The sequence below is a fragment of the Anolis carolinensis genome, chromosome 3, assembly GCF_035594765.1.
Source record: "Anolis carolinensis isolate JA03-04 chromosome 3, rAnoCar3.1.pri, whole genome shotgun sequence".
NCBI lineage: Eukaryota > Metazoa > Chordata > Lepidosauria > Squamata > Dactyloidae > Anolis > Anolis carolinensis.
Window position 1 is genome coordinate 288,327,097 of NC_085843.1, and position 20,541 is coordinate 288,347,637.

A 20,541-nucleotide genomic window follows, 5' to 3' on the forward strand; every position below is an offset into this window, starting at 1 on the left:
GCACTCCACTCGCGACTTCTTTTTTAAAAAATCATTTTTATTGAAGTTTACCAATTGTGTATCAAAAACACAAGGAAAATTAAAGGGGAGGGGTAGGTAAGTCTGTGGTGCAAAAGAAAGAAAAAAGGTCGAAGAGGAGGAAGCCTTGGGGAGAATCCCTCTCTGGGTTCATTCACTTAACCAATTCCAGACTCAATCAAACGCAGGCTGGTCTTTACTCCTCGTTGTCCCAATCCCTTAGATAACACTGGATAACCACACCTCTGCTTTGAATGGCATCCTCTCATTCATAATCCCAGCATTTGAAGTTTGCCCCACTTCTTGTTGTGAAAAAGTAGGACTCCGCATGGAATACATCAAGGGCTTGAGGAGAGGAGAGGAGAGGAGCGTCCTGAGCCGCTGCCAGGTTTCATGCAAGAGAGAGATTGCCAAAGCGCAGCTGGGAAGCGGGGGGGGGGGGGGGGGACAATGACAAAGGGGGGGGTCTCTGAGGGGGATCCACAGGCCTCCCCCTCCCCACCACCCGGGCCAATGCAGCCCCCCAGGTCTGGGCTTAGAGAACAGCAAAGGGAGGCCAGCCTTGCCTCCTCCGCCTGGGCCCACGCAAGAGCCACGGCCTCGCCTGTCAATGGCTGCCTTTTGTGGCGTGAGGTCCCAGCCAGGCTTCCTTCGACTCCCAGAAACTGGCAGCTGGTCTTTGGCAGCCGAAGCCTGCAATTAGAAGCGCCTCCTTCCTCGGCAGAGCAGCCCAGCCGGGGCTTGTGGGATCCACCCGGGGAGGGATTAGGCAAGGCCGCGCTCCACAAGCAGCCGGTCACGCCACAGATGGGCCTGCCAACAACAACAGCATCATCCTCTTATGCAAAGGCCCTGTCCATGCGCCCTGCCTGGAAGACAGTTTCTGGGTCAAGAGGCAGAGGAGCTGGGCGAAGACGTCTCCTTGGCGCCGTGAACATCCCCGGCTCCCAGAGATCCTGGAACCCTTGACCGGCACAGAGGAGGCCCAGGAGCTTTGATGGGGACGGGATCCCAACCAGATGCTCTCTCTTTCCCGGTGGACCGGTGCCCAAGAGGACAGACCTGCACCCACTTTAAGGCTTCGTGTTAAGCACCGGGTTCTGTGTATGTGGCACCTGCTCTGACTGACAAGGGCACCAGATGCCCTTTTAGCATCTGAGCCAGACCTGAGCAAACTTTGGCCCTCCCTCCAGGTTTCTTGGACTCTGGCTGTTAGGAATTGTGGGAGTTGAAGTCCAAAATCACCTGGAGGGAGGGTTGAAATTGGCCCAGGGCTGATCTAAGTAGTGGCCAAGGTCTGCAAAGGGTTCTTGTAGCCTTTAGCCTTCCTTGCAAAAGAGTGCTGATGTTTCAGCAAACTGCAACTCCCAGGAATCCATAGCATTGTGCCACAGCAGATGACGTCCAACTCTACTACTCCTTTCCACCTGATGCTAAGGAGGCTGCCCAGGTCGTGAACGCCTGGCCACTGTGACAGTCTGGATGCGGGCAAACAAATTGAAGTTGAATTCAGACAAGACAAAGGTCCTCCTGGTCAGTCGCAAGGTTGAAAAGGTTGACAGCCTGTGCAGGAAGGGGTCACGCTGCACCTTGGGAGTTCTCCTGGACTCATCACTCAACCTGGAACCTAGGTTGTGGCGGTGGCTAGGGGGGTTTTCACACAATTAAAACTTGTGCGGCAGTTGCGCCCATACGTTGGGAAGTCAGACTTGGCCAGGGTGGTCCACGTTCTCATTACATCCAGGATAGACTACTGTAACACACTCTACATGGGGTTGCCTTTAAAGACTGTTCAGAAGCTTCAAATAGTCCAAAGAGAGGCAGCCAGGTTAATAACTGGGGCAGCATACAGGGAACACATAACTCCCATGTCAGATGCACTGGCTGCCAGTCTGCTACCGAGCACAATTCAAAGTGCTGGCTTTGGCTTATAAAGCCCTAAACGGCCCCAGCCCAGTTGGCCTGTCCGAACGCATCTCCCTCTATGAACCACCACAGAGATTAAGATCTTCTGGGAGGCCCTGCTCTCGGTCCCACCATTGTCATAGGCAAGAGACAGGGCCTTCTCAGGGATTGCCCCCCGGCTATGGAACTCCCTCCCTGGCGAGGTTAGATCGGCCCCCTCCCTCCCTCCTGTCCTTCAGAAAGATGGTCAAGACCCAGCCATGGGACCAAGCCTTTGGGGCAGCGCAATGATGCCAACAAGAGGAAACCTACTCTGCTGACCAGAGCCAGCAGGGCATCCTGAGTTGGTTTAAACAGCTCGTTTTAAAGTAGATATAACTAACTAATGTTTGTGTGTATTTATAGTTATTTTATGTCCCGGCATGGAATGCTTGCTGTATCTACGGTATGTTGTTTTCTGCCCTGAATCTCCTTCGGGGTGAGACGGGTGGAATAGAAATGTTTTAAATAAATAAATAGATAAATAACACATTGGTGTCGCACTGCGTGGCGTCTGCAGCGTAGATGCGCCCTGATTCTACTTCCTGAGAAAGTCTTGTCATTGGGGTGAAGTCTTCAGGACTTAAATGGAGGCTTCATTGCTTGTCCTGAAAGCAGGGAAGGCTGGTGGCCGGAGTTACGAAGGCGGATGTTGCAGAAGCAAGGGTTCTCGAGAAACAGCTGGCCAAGGCACCATGTACAATGGCCATTTAATGCAGTTCAAGACTAGCTTCAAGCTGCAGGGGCCAGACAACAATATCTCACAAAAAAGTGTGCAGAATAAAGTCATTAATGTACAGCAGTGACCTCTGGGTTATGTCATCACCTTGGTAAAAAATTTTTTCAGTTAGTTCACACAAACACTCCATGCATCTCCTACTGGTGCGACTTGCCTATCAAATTTTAAAACACAGTGTGTCAAATGGTTTGCCCATGCCACATATATATAAGAACATTTTTTGGGGCTTAACAAGAAAATGTTGCTTCCAAAAGGGCTCAGTGGCTGAAAATGTTGGAGAAGCCCTTCTCTAGCGCATTGGTTCAGTCCCAACCCCCTGGAGCAACACCAAGCAAACTTGCTCCATCTCCCACTTGCCATCCATCCCTTCAGGTATTTGAAGATGGAGGCATCTCTCACCTCTCAGTCTTCACGGCTTCAGACTGAACAAGCCTCTCGCTCAACCACCCACATAGGGCTTGGTTGCCAGACTCCTTGCCTCCTGGCTTGGCCTCCTTGGGACGTGTTCCAGCTTCTGGGCCTCCTCCTTGAATGCCTCGGTGGTGGCACTTATCTTTTACATAATGTTCCCCATTGAACTCGAGAGGCAGAAACTGTGTCACGCTTTGAATGGCTCTCGTAAACAGAATTATGGATGCAAGCCTCCCTGGGAAGGAGTGGCTCTTTCCCCCCGCCCTGTCATTATATTGCCCATTGGCATGCTTCTCATTATTTGCTATTACAAAATGGTTTTGAAACTGTTTTGCATCCTTTTATGCTGTACTGAAAAACAGATTGCATAGAGATTGTTATTACATTACGTGGCATATATCTGCCGTGCATAAATGAACATCTCACTAGAATTGGCAGCCAAAGGGGCAAGCGAGCACAGGTGTATTATTCAGAAGTTTTTCACATACAGCACAAAATGAAACAGTGGAACTCACTGCCTCAACATGTAATAATGGCTGCTGACTTGGAAGGCTTTGAGTTGGGAATTAAAAGACAAGAGCCTCAAGAGCCTGACAAGAGCTGGGCTGTGGCGCAGGCTGTTGATCAGCTGCAATAAATCACTCTGACCATGAGGTCATGAGTTCAAGGCCAGCCCATGGCAAGGTGAGCACCCATCAATTAAAAAAAAATTGCCCCTGCTTGTTGCTGACCTATCAACCCGAAAGATAGTTGCATCTATCAAGTAGGAAATAAGGTACTACTTATAAAAGTGGGGAGGCAAGTTTAACTAATTTACGACTTGGAATGAGGAAGTGCTGTCAGAGTGGATGATGAAGCAGCTGCTCCCCCCTGTGGCCAGAATCAAACATCCCCTCAGGAGAAGGTTAAATTGCTTCTGTGTCTGTCTGTCTCGGTCTCTGTTTGATGTGTTTATGGGCATTGAATGTTTGCCCTATGTGTGTATAATGTGATCCGCCCTGAGACCCCTTCGGGGTGAGAAGGGCAGAATATAAATACTGTAAATAAATAAATAAAATAAATGTTCTGGAGATGATGGTGATTATAACATCAACAACATACGGTCATGATGACTACAGGCCAGCCTTGTCCTTCAGCAGTAACACGTGGGGCAACCACTGCATTCCTGGCCCTCAGGTTGTCCACTTCTACAGGTATCATGGTGCCCAGCCACTGTCCAGGCCGGATGGGGACCAAGACATTGGTTCTTAGAAAAAACCCTTTGAGGTCACAGCTCTAGCTCTGGGCCAGTTGTGCCCTTGGCAGAGGCCCATGACAAAAGAACCCGGATTGCAGGTTGTGGAAAGACACAGCTTCACTCGGCACCGGCAATGAAAAAAGGGCTCCAGGTTCGCACACCTAGAAAAGAGATTCCACTTGAATATTTAGAAGAACTTTCTGTGGGTCAGAGCTGTTCTGCAGTGGAATCTGATGCTTCCTGGGAGTGTGGCTGAATCACTGGGAGGGCTTGGATTGTGTCTGCCTGCCTGGCAAAATTGGGTTGGACTTGATGGCCTTTGGGGTCCCGTCTGACTTTATTTATTATTTATTTATTTTATTGCAACATTTGTATCCCACCCTTCTAACCCAAAAGGGGACTCAGGGCGGCTTACAATAAAATACACATATGTAAAATATAAAATACAATGCAAATCAATTAAAATTAGTTAACTAATTAATTACAACAACATTCATAAAATACAATATTAAATAAGCAGATGGGCGCAATCAGATCTAGAAATACGAGTCTATCAAATTGAGTTCCAGCACACATAATAATATTTAATGCTGCTATTGTTCGAATTATGATTCTATAACAAGGTCAGAGCTGTTGTGGGTGGGACATCGGGCCCAGCATCTCCTTGCAAGCCTTAGTCATTAGCTACATGCTTCCAAAAACCCCTCTAGAAGCATGAGGCTCTGTCCACACCTTTACCCCCAGCCAGTTCCAGAATGGCCTGAGCTAAACTCTAATCCCGCGAGAAAGCCACTTCTGACTGTTGTTACATTGGGTTGTTGTATGTATTTCGGGCTGTGTGGCCATGTTCCAGAAATATTCTCTCCTGACGTTTCACCCACATCTATGACAGGCATCCTCAGAGGTTGTGAGACATGGATAAACTAGGCAAGGTGTGGGCGAAACGTCAGGAGAGAATACTTCTGGAACATGGCCACACAGCCCGAAAGACATACAACAACCCTGTGAGCCCGGCCATGAAAGCCTTCGACAACATGTTGTTACATTGGCTTGTTTTCCACTTCCCTCGAGACTGTGACCCGGAACAATGGCTTCAAATTAGAGGAAAGGAGCTTCCACTTAAACATGGGGAAGAACTTCCTGAAGAGTTGTTCAGCAGTGGAACTCTCTGCCTCAGAGTCTGGTGGAAGCTTTTGAACAGAGGCTGGGTGGCCATCTGCCGGGGAGTGTTTTGATTGTGCTTTTCCTGCTTAGCTGAAAGAAGGGGGCTGGACTGGATGGCCCTTGGGGGTCCCTTCCAGCTTCACGATTCCATGATTCTATGTAGCATTGGACAATATGAACCCAGGGCTCTGGACGAAGCCGGGGGGAGGGGGGGGGTCTCCTTGGGGTGGATGTCTCTGCCCGACCCCTCCAGGTGTGGGTTTCTTGTTTGAAGGCTAGCGATTTTAGTCGCCCTCCTCTGGATGCTTTCCAGCTTGTTGACAGAGGAGGGCGACTAAAATGATTAAGGGTCTGGAGAACAAGAATCCCTATGAGGAGAGGCTTAAAGAGCTGGGCATGTTTAGCCTGCAGAAGAGACGGCTGAGAGGAGACATGATGAGGGCCATGTACAAATACGTGAAGGGAAGTCAGAGGGAGGAGGGAGGGAGCTTGTTTTCTGCTGCCCTGCAGAATAGGACGCAAGGGAACAAGGGCTTCAAACTACAGGAAAGGAGATTCCACCTGAACATCAGGAAGAACTTCCTCACTGTGAGAAGGGCTGTTCAGCAGTGGAACTCTCTCCCCGGGGCCGTGGTGGAGGCTCCTTCTTTGGAGGCTTTTAAGCAGAGGCTGGATGGCCATCTGTCAGGAGTGCTTTGAATGCTTCTTAGCAGGGGGTTGGATTGGATGGCCCATGAGGTCTCTTCCAACTCTACGATTCTATGATTCTATGATGAAGGAGAACCCACCACGCAAAGGTTCCTCAGTGGCTTCTGCTTCGACTTCGTGATTTATATTCTGGAAATTATTGGCTTCTTTTCTCACCAGGCTTAACCCACAGCTTGGATCTCACTATCCAATGCGGCTCTAAATTGCTCGTTAACATCTCCAACAGACAAGAGTTCTTCCTCTGGGTTGTTCTATGTCTTTCGGGCTGTCTGGCCATGTTCCAGAAGTATTTTTCCTGACGTTTCGCCCACATCTATGGCAGGCATCCTCAGAGGTTGTGAGGCATGGATGAAATCGGCAAGGAAGGTAAATATCTATCTGTGGAGAGTCCAGGGTGTGACAAGAGTTCTTTGTCAGTTCATGGTTTCCTCCTTCCAACAGAAAGGAGGAAACCATGAAAATGAACAAAATCTGGCTACCAGTATTAAAAAACTCAAAAATCAGAACAGTAGATGGAAAGCAACACTCTGAGGACAGCGGAGCCCCAAGGACGGCTAATGACTCTGAACAAAGGATGCCCCCCAGGCAAGAGACAAACCTTTCCAATGCTAATCAGGGTGATTAACTGCAACATTCGCTCTGGCCTCCAACTGATAAGAGTTTTTCTCTCACCCTGGACTTTCCATAGATATATATAAACCTTCCTTGCTTAATTTCTCCATACCTCACAACCTCTGAGGATGCCTGCCATAGATATGGGCGAAACGTCAGGAGAGAATACTTCTGGAACATGGCCACACAGCCCCGAAAACATACAACAATCCTGTGATCCCAGCCATGGAAGCCTTCGACAACACAGTTCTTTCTTTCTCCCTCCCTGGACATCATTCCACAGGGATATATATAAACCCCACTTGCCTAGTTCCCAACAGACCTCGCAACCTCTGAGGATGCCTGCCATAGATGTGGGCGAAACGTCGGGAGAGAATGCTTCTGGAACATGGTAATCTCACCGCAACCTTGTGTTATGAAACACAGCCATGGCGAGGGTCGGGCGCCCCCTGGCGGGCACTTCGGGGCAGAAACTGAGTCCCGGGACTCAGGCGCACGAGGGAGCGATTCCGCCCGGAGCCTTAAGAGCGACGCACAGGACGCGCGCCCTCCGATTGGCCGAGCGGCTCCGCCGCCGCCGCGTGCTCCGGGAAAGCGGTCCCCTTCCTCGGGCAGCAACATGGGCAAGAAGAAGAGCGCGGCGTCGGCGGCGGGGCCGGGCCTGGGCAGGGCGCTCCTCCGGGAGCGGGGACAGGGCCGCGGGGGAAGGCGGGACGCCGCCGGATGGGTGAGAGAGCGGGCTCAGGCCTCGGCTTGGCTTCTGGGGCGGAGAAGACGGCAGGGAGCCCAGGCAAGGCCCCGCTTGGGCCCTCCCTCCTACCAGGGGTTTTGGACTCCAACTCCCATCATTCCTAACAGCCGGCAGGCTGTTAGGAATGATGGGAGTTGGAGTCCAAAACCCCTGGTAGGAGGGAGGGCCCAAGCGGGGCCTTGCCTGGGATCTGTGAGCTTAAGTTAGGAAGCAGGAGGCTGGATGGCCGTCTGTCGGGGCTGCTTTGAACGTGCTTTTCCTGCATGAAGGCAGAAAAGGGTTGGACTAGATGGCCCATATGGTCTCTCCCAACTTTATGACATGGCTTCAGTCCAGGTTGCTTGAGGCTTCCTCACTCAGAAGTGTTAACCCAGGTGTGCACAAACTTCCAGGTGGCCGTCCAGGTGTTTGGGGCTCCAAGTCCCAGAAGCCCCAATTGTCAGCTTATCCAGTGGTCAGGAATTCTGGGAGCTGATGTCCAAAATGCCTGGAGGGCTTCAGGTGGAAGAGACCTGCTCCTACCTGTGGCCAGAGATTCAGGGAGTTTAATAATAATAATAATAATAATAATAATAATAATAATAATACAGTAGAGTCTCACTTATCCAATGTAAATGGGCTGGCAGAATGTTGGATAAGCGAATATAATAATAATAATAATAATAAAACTTTATTTATACCCCGCCACCATCTCCCCAACAGGGACTCGGGGCGGCTAACATGGGGCCATGCCCAGAGTAATACAATATAACAAAATATAAAACAACATAACATAGCACCATTAAAAATTCAATAAATGCATATGTTGGATAATAAGGAGAGATTAAGGAAAAGCCTATTAAACATCATATTAGGTTATGATTTTACAAACTAAGCACCAAAACATCATGTTATACAACAAATTTGGCAGAAAAAGTAGTTCAATGTGCAGTAATGCTATGTAGTAATTACTGTATTTACGAATTTAGCACCAAAATATCACGATATATTGAAAACATTGACTACAAAAATGCGTTGGATAATCCAGAATGTTGGATAAGTGAGACTCTACTGTAATAATAAAACTTTATTTATATACCGCCCTATCTCCCGGATGGGATTCAGGGCGGTTTCCAATAATAAAAACAATAATAAATAATAATAATAAAACTTTATTTATACCCCGCCACCATCTCCCCAACGGGGACTCGGGGCGGCTTACATGGGGCCATGCCCAAGACAATACAATAAACCATAACATAATACAATTAAATAATACATTACATAAAATAAACAGTACAACATAAGATCAAAACAGCAATATAACACGAGCGGGCCCCATGAATACTACATTTAAAAACTAGATTAAAAATTAAAACTCTGGGTGAGAAAGGGATCAGAATAAAACCTCGAGGGACGGGACATCAGATAGTGAACCAGTCTAGAGGATAAATATCGGGGGGGAGTAGCATAGAACATTTACTCTCCGAAAGCACAACGGAAGAGCCATGTTTTTAAATCTTTCCTGAAGGCTAAAAGGGTGGGGGCTTGCCTGATTTCAATGGGCAGCGAGTTCCACAAGCGAGGGGCCACCGCAGAGAAGGCCCTCTCCCTTGTTCCTACAAGGCGAGCCTGAGATATAGGTAGTGGCGACAGGAGGGCCTCCCCCGATGATCGGAGAGGTCGGGCAGGTTTATGATAGGAGATACGGTCACGAAGGTAGGCGGGTCCCAAACCGTTTAGGGCTTTATAAATGATGGTCTGCACCTTGAATTGGGACCGGAAGATGAACGGCAGCCAGTGGAGCTCCTTAAACAGGGGAGTAGATCTCTCCCTGTAACTCGCCCCCGTTATTAGTCTGGCTGCCGAACGTTGGACCAGCTGTAACTTCCGGGCCGTCTTCAAGGGAAGCCCCACGTAGAGCGCATTACAGTAGTCCAGTCTAGAGGTAACTAAGGCATGCACCACCGTGGTCAAGTCAGACTTCACGAGGTATGGTCGCAGTTGGCGCACAAGTTTGAGTTGTGCAAAAGCCCTCCCGGCCACCGCCGACACCTGCGCTTCAAGCGTCAGCGCTGAATCCAGGAGGACCCCCAAACTGCGGACCTGTGATTTCAGGGGGAGTGCAACCCCGTCCAGCACAGGTTGCCACCCAATACCCCGATCCGACGAGCGACTGACCAGGAGGGCCTCTGTCTTGTCAAAAACAAGACAAACATTACATAACAAACATAATAACACATTATTAAGCAAAGTAAAAATACAATTATAGAAATAAATAACACTTACATGACCTGATCAAGGGGACGGGAACCATAAACCCAATATATTAAAATGTATCATTTTAAGTTAGAGAAATCTTGTGCAATATATTCAGGCCCAGAAATCAGTGGTATAATAATAAATTTATTTTTGAAGTCTAAAGCAGCTTGTGAGCCACAATTGTAAAACCCCAGTTCGGAAGATAGGCCACTTCCAAGAAACTGGAGGAAAAGGTTTGGTGATTGACCAGCCTTTCCTGCCTTCCTGTGGCAAACTCCATATAAACACCTGACAGGAACATACAAACATTCCTTTTGCAGGCTCTGAAGATTGCTTGTTGACTTTGTGCCATTTCTGAAGGGAAGAAAGGCCATTGATTGCTGTATCTTGATGTAGTTTATGAGACCCAACCTGCTTTGTTTCTCTCCTGTTTGGATTATGAATCTGACTCTCTGGTGCTTTGCTTGCGGGTAAACAGAGGAGGGGCATTTGCTGTGGAGTGGCCAGCTTTTCCACGCAAATAATAATAATAATAATAATAATAATAAGTTTATTTATATCCCACAACCATCTCCCCCAGAGGGGACTTGGGACAGCTCACAGAAATATCAGATACAAAACAAAACAATGTAAAGTACATCAATAAACAATAACATACATCAATTATAATATTTAAACATTAACCAAAAAATTGAAACACACTTACTAAAAACAGTGAGGTTATCATGGTAGATTAGCAAAGTGCACATTATAAGTAGCAAATCTGAGTGACTTGCCCTCAAGCCCAATGGGGTCCGTTGGCTTTAATGGCGGGAAGTGCAGCTGTGTGTCCTTCCTTTGCAGCTCCACACGAGTGACTTAAACGATGGCTACGACTGGGGGCGCCTCAACCTCCAGTCCGTCACGGAGCAGAACTCTCTGGATGAATTCCTGGCTACCGCGGAATTGGCAGGAACAGAGTTTGCGGCAGGTGAGCTATTGGCAAGGATGTCCTTCTCCACCTGGGGCACAAACCCAGCTTCCCACCGACATTTGTCGTTGTTTCTGTTGTTCTGCAGAGAAATTGAACATCAAGATAGTTTCTCCTGAGGCTCGGACTGGCCTGCTAACAGCAGAAGAGGCACAAAAGATCCAGGAGCTTCAGGAGCAACACAAGCAATTCCTCTGCATCCCACGGAGGTGAGTCTGGCAGCCCAGGCTCCTTCTGAGACTGCACGTTTTGTGTGACCACTGTGTTCTCCAGTATATTGGTCACGATAAACTTTACAAGTCCCTCTAATTCTTACCTCTCACGTTGGATGCATTGGCTGCTTTGCTAGCTGCTCTTTTGAGAACATCTGTAACCCTTTCCTGGCATGACATCCTTTTTGTTTTGCGCTTGGTTGCTCTAGGCCACACTGGAACAAGCAGACCAGCCCTGAAATGCTGAGCCAGGCGGAGAGGGACAGCTTCCTGGAGTGGAGGAGGCAGCTGGTTCGGTGAGTTTATTTATTTGGCCTTATTATTAATTATTATTGGCCTTATTTGGCCTTATTATTATTATTATTATTATTATTATTTATTTGGCCTTATTTATTATTTACCTGGTGGTTTATTTATTTGGCCTTGTGCTTCCTGGCCCACTGCAAGGGAGAGTGGCGTCTATCCATCCTTGATGAAACTGGGTCAGGATACAAGCCTGAGAGGTGCTGGCTCTGCAGAGATCCAGCATGCCTTGTGTCCAGGGGTGATCGTAGTCCTCCAACGTCAGGATAGCATTGATTGCCCACCTTGTGAGTGTAGGCTCCATAGGATGGAATGGTGAGCCTGAAGGAAACAAGTCTTGTGTTTTAGTCTTTTAGTAGAGACTTTGTACTAGCTCAATGGACATTCTTCTGTGGAGAGGAAAAAAGGCTGATTCAGTTACACGAACCGCCCCCCTCAAGACCTTGTTCCCCTCTGAAGAAAGAGAATTATTTTCAAGTGACTCTAAAAACCATCCAAGAGGAGTTCAGGCAGACATGGAGTGAATGTGACTTCACAATGGGGAGGGCCCTGTTCCTCCTTTCCTCCCTCTGTGGTGTGTTTGTGTGCGAGGTCGGGGTTCCAGGCGGGTGTCTTTGGAAGAGAGGGGCCAGCTCTTGAATTTATTTATTTATTTATTTACAGTATTTATATTCCGCCCTTCTCACCCCGAACGGGACTCAGGGCGGATCACAATGTACTTATATGGCAAACATTCAATGCCATTAGACAAACAACAGACAGACAGACACAGAGGCTGTTTAACTTCCCAGCTTCTGGCTTTATGAGGGTATGCTTGATTCCGGCCACAGGAGGAGCTGCTGCTTCATCATCCACTTTTTTGATGGAGTACTTCTTCATACGGTGTTGTAAATCAGTTAAATTAGCCTCCCCGCATAAGTGGTCCCTAAATTTTCCTACTTGACAGATGCAACTGTCTTTCGGGTTGCTTAGGTCAACAATGAGCAGGGCTATTTTTTATTTTAATGGTTGGGTGTTTACTCCAACATGGGCTGGCCTCGAACTCATGACTTCTTGGTCATAGTGACTTATTGCAGCTGGCTACTAACCAGCCTGCACCACAGCCCGGCCTCCAGCTGTGCCCAGTGGACTCTTCTCTTGTCTTAATGGAGGGACAGAGCCCTGCTCCACTGGACTATGATTGGTCCTGGTCCTGAATATTTTCCTTGCTGGGAGTTAAGGCAGTGCGGAATGTTTTAGAGAGAGAAGATAGAAGGCAGCGATGCAGGTCACAGCTCCTGGTGCAGTGGCGTCATGGTTGCTCATCAAATGCTCCATTGCTGAGGTTTCCCTCCCTTGTTTCTTCCAGGTTGGAGGAAGAACAGAAGCTCCTTTTGACTCCCTTTGAGCGAAATTTGGATTTTTGGCGCCAGCTGTGGCGGGTCTTGGAAAGAAGGTAATGCTCCGTGGCAGCTTTTGGTGTGCGGCTGTCCTTGCGCTGAGGCTGCTGTGGCTGCTCTTGCTGATGGAGGAGCTGCAGTGGGGTTTCCAGAGGCCCTGAGGGTCGGGCAGGAGGGACAGCAAGGAGAACGTGTTTTGAGGAGACCATGGCTGGCAGTGAAAGGACCTGGAGGGAAGAGCTCTGCATTCAAAAAGGTTAATGAGGGTTAAGTTTTGATGTCCACTTTCTGAAGGCTTTAGGTGTGCTACATTTGTTTCAAATTGTGAGTTGTTTTAAGTTCTATATTTGAGGGGGTCAGGTGAGTAGAATATAAACGTATAGATTGGTTGTAAAAATAACTTCGTAAGTAGAAAACTGGAGGGTCCTGGGAAGAAGGAGGACTCTGGGATTGCTGTGTCGCAGTGGACATCTCTCCCCATGTTGTACTCATTGCATATTATTATTGATGATGATGATGATGGTGCTAATTAATGTAGTACCCTCCTCTTCCTGCAACTTGAGGTGGGATACAACATCATTAAAACAACAGATAAGATGCTATTAAAAGACATACAACAAGATACAGAGTTAAAATACAAATTCAAATCCACTGATAAAGTGCAGATTACAATTCACAACTTAAAATTGACCGGGTCGGCCTCCTGCCGGAAGAGATGGGTGGTCAATTGTGTCTTAAATTCCAACAGGTAATCTCGCTGTGGGATCTTTTCCTTTGGCAGGTGGTTCCACAGTCTTGGGGTGTCTGATGCTGGGAGACGGTCGCCAGTTGGGTTCCGTCTGGTTGAAGTAAACATCCTTAAAAGGACCTCAGAGTCCGAGGGGGCCACGGGTTGTACGGGATGGAAGGCGGTCCTGTAGGGAACTTGGACCCCAATGCAGGGCTTTAAAGGTCAAAACCAACATTTTGCACTTTGCTTTGTACTTTGGCAGCCCGTGGAGTGGCATTAGGAAAGGGGTGATAGGCTCACTGTGGGACCAATCTGGCTGCAGCATTTTGACCTGATTGGAGTTTCCGAACTGGGTCCAGAGGGAGCCCAATGTAAAGTGCATTGCAGAAGTCCAGCCTTGAGGCTGCCTGTGTCGCTGCATTTGCTGCCCCAGAGGCTCTTTGCAGAAGCAGTGGCAAGGGAATGAATGAATGAACACAGGGCTACCTTTCCCTTTCCCTTTGCAGTGACGTTGTGGTCCAGATAGTGGATGCCCGGAACCCCCTCCTCTTCAGGTGCAGAGACCTGGTAGGTGTGGCCCCCGAGTGGGGTTTATGTGGGGCAGCGGCTTCACCGCAGGCACTGGAAGGCTTTTGGCCACCCCTCACCTAAACGCTGCCTTTAGGACAGATTTCCATTCTTTCTCCAGCCCCCTCTCCTTGGAAAAGCCATGGGGCTGAGTGGGGGTGGGCCTTGTGGGGGCTCCCCGCCACCTTCCCTTTCCCTGCTGGCACTTCCCTGCAGCCAGTGATGGCACTTGCTCTTGCCGCTTGTAGGAAAGCTACGCCAAGGAAATCAGCCCCGAGAAGGAGAACCTCATCCTGCTGAACAAGGCTGACCTGCTGAGCGAGGAGCAGCGCGCTGCCTGGGCCCAGTTCTTTGAAGAGGAGGGGGTCAGGGTGGTCTTCTGGTCGGCCCTGGCCGAGGGCAAAAGGCTGGCTGCGCTCTCTAAGGTAACCGGGGGGGGGGGGGGGTTGTCCCTTAGGCCAAGGATGGCACCGGCGGGGGTGGGGGAGGCGAGATTGGCACCTTCCTTGCAGGCAGTTCTCACTGGCTCTCCTATATAGTGACCCCCACCCCCACATACGCTTGCATCTGTAAAAAGTCATTCTAGGGTCTTAAGACTTCAGAACAGTTCAAGCCCATGTAATGATATGGTTGGCAGTTTCCCCCGAGAGCCCTCTAGTCCAAGCCTGCTAGTGCTGTTGCCGAAAACTATCCCTGAAAGGTGGGCCAGGCCACCTCTGTTCAAAACCTCCAGCAAAGGAGACCCCACAGCCTTCCAAGGTGCTCTTAGCACCGGGGTCTTCTTCCTCCCAGAACTGAACACGGCGGGACTCCTGCTTCCCTCGCCTGGGACACTGGACTCTGGTTGCCTCAAACTGTATTGGATTTTTTAAATTGCTGTCGCATGACACAGCTGACTGATGTGCAGCTTGAGCAGGCCTTGAAACACTGCACCCCTGCACATAGAGGGCACACCAGCCCTCAAATGCTCAAGCCCCCACTCTGGCCATTCCGTAGAAGTTCATTCACAGAATGGCAGCATTGTTCCCTCAGTCACTTGCTCAGACCAAGGTCTCTGGGTGAGAGGAACAGGTTGAAAAAGGCCCTGCATTTTGCCTCGGGGGAGCCGTGCCCCACAATATTTGTGTCCCGCTTTCTTTGTGCAGGGAACGGAGGCGGCGGAGGGATCAGAGAAGGAGGCTTCCTGGCCGGAGGAGGACCAGACCCCGAGCAGCCATTCCGAGAGTGACCCGGACTCTTCCTCAGCGCAAGAGGGCACCTCGGAGGAAGAGAGCGACGCTTACGAGGACTGCGAGGAGGACTTGGAGGGAGAGGAGGCCTGGCGGACGTGCTCCGAGGACGAGGGGGGCGGGGCCACAGGCGACGGGGCCTGGCGGAAGAACGGGATGGGGGGCCTTGAGACCCCCACAGGGCCGGCCCCCCCTCTGCAGTGCCCCCCCAGAAACAGCAGCCACTTAGTGCAGCGAGAGGAGCTCCTGCAGGTCTTCCGATCGGTCCATGAAGGGAAGAGGACCATCAGAGACGGGGAGGTGACCGTTGGGCTGGTGAGTCAAAGGGTGCCAGTCCAGCGGAACCAGCTTCCTTTATGGGCGCTGGCGGAGGGCGCCCCACATCTGCCTCCACATGGGGCCTGGGGGGCGTTGGGGGGCGGGGCTCAAGGTTCCCCTCAAAAGGGAGCAGATTGCAAGTAGGAGCTGGCCAAGGTCCCTGACCCCGCTACCTGTTCTGGCATGTCCTGGTCTGGCTGAGGAGAGGATGAGTGTTCCTCTCTCCCCCCTCCCTCTCCCCCTCCCTCCCTCCCTCTCAGGTGGGCTACCCCAATGTTGGAAAGAGCTCCACCATCAACACCATCCTGGGGAAGAAGAAGGTCTCCGTCTCGGCCACCCCGGGGCACACAAAGCACTTCCAGGTACGCCCAGGGTTGCAGGGCAGGCAGCTGGTGGGTCCTGTGTTGCTGCCAGGGTGCCCTCGCTGGCAAAGGGTGGCCAAGAGGGCCTGTGCCTCCCCAGTTAAGAGCAGCCTTTCTGCAAGAGCTGCTGTTCCCGGGCAGCAAGGCTGAATCCAGCTCATTTGGGGCAGTGATCACCCCTCCCCAGACCCCAGCTCGGACGCCCTCCGGGGTGAGGTATGCTGAGGAAAGGCCGGCCTTGCACAGAGGAGGTCCCAATGCAATGGCTCGGTGCCTGGAAGGTTCACCTTTAAGTTGTTGCTGTTGTTGCAGACGCTGTACGTGGAGCCCGGCCTGTGCCTGTGCGACTGTCCCGGCCTGGTGATGCCCTCGTTTGTCTCCACGAAGGCCGAGATGATTTGCAGCGGGATCCTGCCCATAGACCAGATGAGGGACCACGTCCCCCCGGTCTCCCTCATATCCTTTTCCTGGGCACATTCCTGTGGGGAGCAGGGCTCAGGTCAGGGGCCGGGCTGATCCTGATTATCCTTCGTGGCAGGGGGTCGGACTAGATGGCTCCTGTGGTCTCTTCCAGCTCTTCTATTCTATGATGATTCCATGATGCCTGCCTTCTTGCTCAGGGTTTGTCCAAGCCTGGCAGAGGGGGCCGAAGGGAGGGAAGGGAAGGGTGGCCAGGGATGCTCTAGCCGTGGAATCCTGCCCTGTCTGGACTGTCGATGGTCTGAGGTGTCCCTTCCATCTGCCTGTGTGTCTGTGTTCAATGCCTGTGGTGGAAAGCATTGATAGGGAGGGGCTGCCGCTTGCGTATGAGGATGAGGAGAGCTTGATGCAAGAGGGAAAGGGCGGTGGGTGCAGGAGGCAGGACCTCTGGAAGGGGCAGAAGCCAACCTGTGTCCTGGGAGGAAGGAGGGGGCGGAAAGGGTTTGCTTACACTGTCAGCTGCTTATTGGCCAAATGGAGAGGGCTGGCCTTCAGTGTTGAGGGCCTGGGAGCAAGGGTCAGGTCAGCTGGGCCAAGGGGATGTGGTGGTCGACATGGGAGAGGCCCATCAGAGTGGATGTGAGGGGAAGGGGTGGGTCTTCAAGGTGCCATGGAAAGCGCTGGAGAAGGGACCCCGGCCTTGGACATCCTGGGGACTTGGGGAGGTTGGACTGGAGGGAAAAGAGAATGTTGTATTGAGTGCAGGCTGCAGGGCTCAGTGCAGGCCATCATCTGGCGCTGGTTCACCCCGTGAAGGCTGGGCCTGCATTGCTTTGCCAGACAGGAATCTTGAAGCAGTTCGTGGAATCTTATAGCTGTACTTCAGACTGACTTAGGAAGTGGCGTGATGGGAGCCCTGGACCAGTGAGACCGTGTCTGTGTGGGTGGGCTGGGGGATACGGTGCTGGACCCAGGGAAGGGGGGCCAATGGGGGGCACTGGCCTCTTGCACCGGGTCTTGGGCCAGCCATTTCCGTAATCCTTCTTTTCAGCCCAGGGCTGCTGAAAAGCCTCCCGCCCCTGCCTTCCCCTGTGTGGACAGTCATGCAGGCCGCCCCATGGAGCTCTTTCAAGAAGTGCAAAGAAGAATATATAGGCAGGGAATGGGGTGGGATTTGACTCTGGCCACCCTCCTCAAGGCAGGCCCCTGGGTTCCTGCTGTGCCTGCAGTGCAAGTGCTTCGGCTGTGTGTCTGTTTGGGGAATGATCCAGAGCCCGCCCAGCTGTGGACTGGGTCAAGCCACGGGACCGTGCTTTCCAGGCCAAGAAGGGCTCTCCTTAGCGGCCCTTGCGCTGGGCTTCTCCCTGAATACCTGCAGATATCTAAAGCAGGCCCTGGTGCTTGGCCTTGTGTCTTGGGGGCTTCTGTGGGGATGGATGGAGGTGGGACTCATTGCAAACGGACCGTGGAGGGAAGAGGGGGGTTTGTCTGGTCTTGTGGAGCCCCCAATTCTCTCCTGTCTTGGGAAGTCCCCGGCTTGCCCTGATCACGTCCATAGACATCTTGGGTCCTTCCTTGACGCGCCAACGTCTGCCAGCGCATCCCCCGTTCTGTCCTGGAGGCAACTTACGGCATCAACATCGTCCGGCCCAGAGAAGGCGAGGAGCCTGACCGGCCACCCACCTCAGAGGAGCTGCTGACCGCCTACGGATGTGAGTGGCTGCCCGGCAAGGCCGGGGTGTGCATGTGTGCGGGCCCCGTCCCTTGGCCCTTGTTCCCTTAGCCCTCGAAAGGCCAAGCGTCTCTGCCTGTTTGGGGCTGAAGCTCCCCCTTTGGCCTGGAGAAGGGCAGGCGGCTCCCCTTTGACCCTGGAGAGTGTCCTTCTCTGATCTGCCTCTTCCTTCCTTTCTGCTGTCCTTCCCTCCCCACTGCCCTTCGCCGGCCACAGACATGAGGGGGTTCATGACTGACCACGGGCAGCCGGATCAGCCCCGCTCGGCTCGCTATGTGCTGAAGGACTACGTCACGGTAAGTGTCCAGGAGATTTCTGAGCATCGCAGCCGTGTTGACATGGTGATAAGATCCCTCCTGGCGCTGGATGGGAATGAAGAGGTGGTTCAGGCGAAGAGCGAGGGCCGCAGGGAAGAGCAGGGCAGGAAGCAGTGCCAGGACACAGCAACGGGGCCTCCTTGCCCTTCCCTCCATGTGCCCAGCCCAAGGATCGCTGCTCCATAGAATGACCATTGACCAGCCTGGAAACTCAATGGGGTACTGGGATGTCAGGGGCCACAATCCCTGGCCTTTGCCTGCGCTGCCTGGCTCTTCTGGGAGAGGAAGCCCAAAATGCACAAGAGACAAAGAGTGAGAAGGAGGAGGAGGAGGAGGGCTGGCGCATAAAGCCATGTCTTGGGTGGTTTAAAAGGATGTGGGTTTGGTTGTTGGACGCCCTGTGCCGGGTGAGCGGGGCCTCCCAAGGGAATTCTTAGGATCCTAGAGTTGGGAAGGACCCCCAGGGCTCTGCACCTCAGCCCCCTTCTGCCAGGCAGTATTACACAGTTGTGGACCTCTGAAGACAGCTGCCCAGCCTCTGCGTAAATGCCCCAGAGAAGGAGGCTCCTCCAGACCCTGAGGCAGAAGCATATTCCGCTGTGTGGACAGCCAGGGTGTGCTTCCTAATATTTAGAGGGAGTCATTTGATCTTGCAATTTGAGCCCCTTGATTGACTTCATTGCCTTTGGGTGGTCTAAAGGCAATGAAGTCGATCAAGGGGCTCAAACTGCAGCAAACAACCATTCTTCCTCCTCCTCCTCAGTGTGACCTTTCAGATGTTTAGCTCTCCTGCCCCTTCTCTCAGCCTTGTTTTCTCCAATCATAACATGGCCAGTTCCCTCAGCTGCATCTTGTGGACCAGGCGGTGGCTCTGGTTCCTTGTGCTGACTGTGGGAGGTGAGGAAGGAGGAGCAGGAGGCACGCAGGAGCTGCTCCTCCTCTGGTGGCTTTGCAGCTGGAGCCAATGAGATTATCTTCTGCTCCTGCTGCTTATGGCTTATGGAATGAGAGTTGGGGGGGGGGGAGTTGAGCTGGCAAAGGTGGCCCCCACCAACCCCTTGGCTGCCTTTTCCAGGGCAAGCTGCTTTACTGCCACCCGCCTCCCGGAACAGACGCCCAGGAGTTCCAGCGCTGGCACAAGAGAGGCAGCCCGGCCCCCAAGGCCCCTCCCCCCGAGACAAGGACACGGCCGGGCCGGAGCCAGAGGGCCACGCAGATGGACAATGGAGTGGACGCAGACTTCTTCCACCGGGTAAGGGCTCCCTGGGGGTTGGGAAGAGAGGGCCAGGTGTGCTGTGAAGCGCCCTGTTAGCGTGGTGGACTACCGCTCCCTTTGGGGCCCTGACCCCGCAATGCCTCTCCCCCCCCCAGGAGGAGATCCGTGCCTTCACGCGGGGCAGCCACTCGGCGCTGGGCTCCCAAGGAGGACTCTCCGGCCAGGGGGGACTGCCCCCCTCCAGCGCCAAGGACGGCGGCCCAGGGAAGCCCTGGAAGAAGCACGGCAACAGGAACAAGAAGGAGAAGCTCCGCCGCGTCACCAGGCACCTGCAGGCCTGAGAAGGTTGGACTCGTGGGCGAGCGGAGGAGCAGCGGGGCCGGTCCATCTGCCTCTGGGGAGCGCCCTGTTCAGTCGTGGCAGCCCCCTCCCTCCCTCCCTCCCTCTGCACCTCCTCCCTCCCATCCCTGGACTGCTCTGGGGGGGGGGGGGTTGGAGGCTGTGGCTCGGGGGTCCCCTTGGGCTCTGATCCAGGCCCTGGTCCAAGGAAGCTGCTGTGCAACGCAAGAGACCAATCATTACTCCCCCGGGGAATAAAGTTTTGTTACCTTTCTCTCTGCCCTCTTTTTCTCAGCCCATGCTTCCTGCCAGGCCTGCCCCCCTCCCCTGCCCCCTCCAGCCTGCCCCACAGCCTCCTCGTCCCTCTCCCCACAATGGTGGCCCTTGGAGCCCTGAGGACTGGCGGGTGGGCAGGTGAGCGGTGGTCTAGTTTCTGGGGACAGTAGTGATGCACCCGTTCCGTTCTGCAACAAGACCCACTTGCGCTCTGCTGCCAGTCCATGCCCAGCCTCCGGGCTGCCTGCTTCCTTGGCATGACTTGGGCGTTTGGAGGAGACCCCAGCAATCCCTTTGGCCTCTGCAGGTGGGCCAGGGGCAGCCATGGCACCCTTGAGGAGGGGCT

At 52.3% G+C, this 20,541-nt stretch overlaps 1 protein-coding gene across 2 annotated transcripts; it reads left to right on the forward strand.

Annotated features, from left to right (window-relative positions):
* The first annotated feature begins 7,369 nt into the window (after positions 1–7,369).
* On the forward strand, positions 7,370–20,193 carry lsg1 (large 60S subunit nuclear export GTPase 1). Of its 2 annotated transcripts, none has more exons than XM_062977561.1 (14): positions 7,370–7,560; positions 10,669–10,795; positions 10,884–11,004; positions 11,217–11,303; positions 12,659–12,745; positions 13,926–13,986; positions 14,235–14,411; positions 15,132–15,530; positions 15,794–15,895; positions 16,208–16,350; positions 17,903–18,027; positions 18,264–18,343; positions 19,440–19,616; positions 19,832–20,193. In XM_062977561.1, exons 1-14 carry the CDS (start codon positions 7,453–7,455, stop codon positions 19,919–19,921), a joined length of 1,884 nt encoding a protein of 627 aa, XP_062833631.1. In that variant the 5' UTR covers positions 7,370–7,452; the 3' UTR covers positions 19,922–20,193. The 2 variants fall into 2 exon arrangements, with proteins under 2 accessions (XP_062833631.1, XP_062833630.1); XM_062977560.1 differs by having other exon boundaries at positions 7,373–7,560; positions 19,736–20,193.
* The last annotated feature ends 348 nt before the right edge of the window (positions 20,194–20,541 follow it).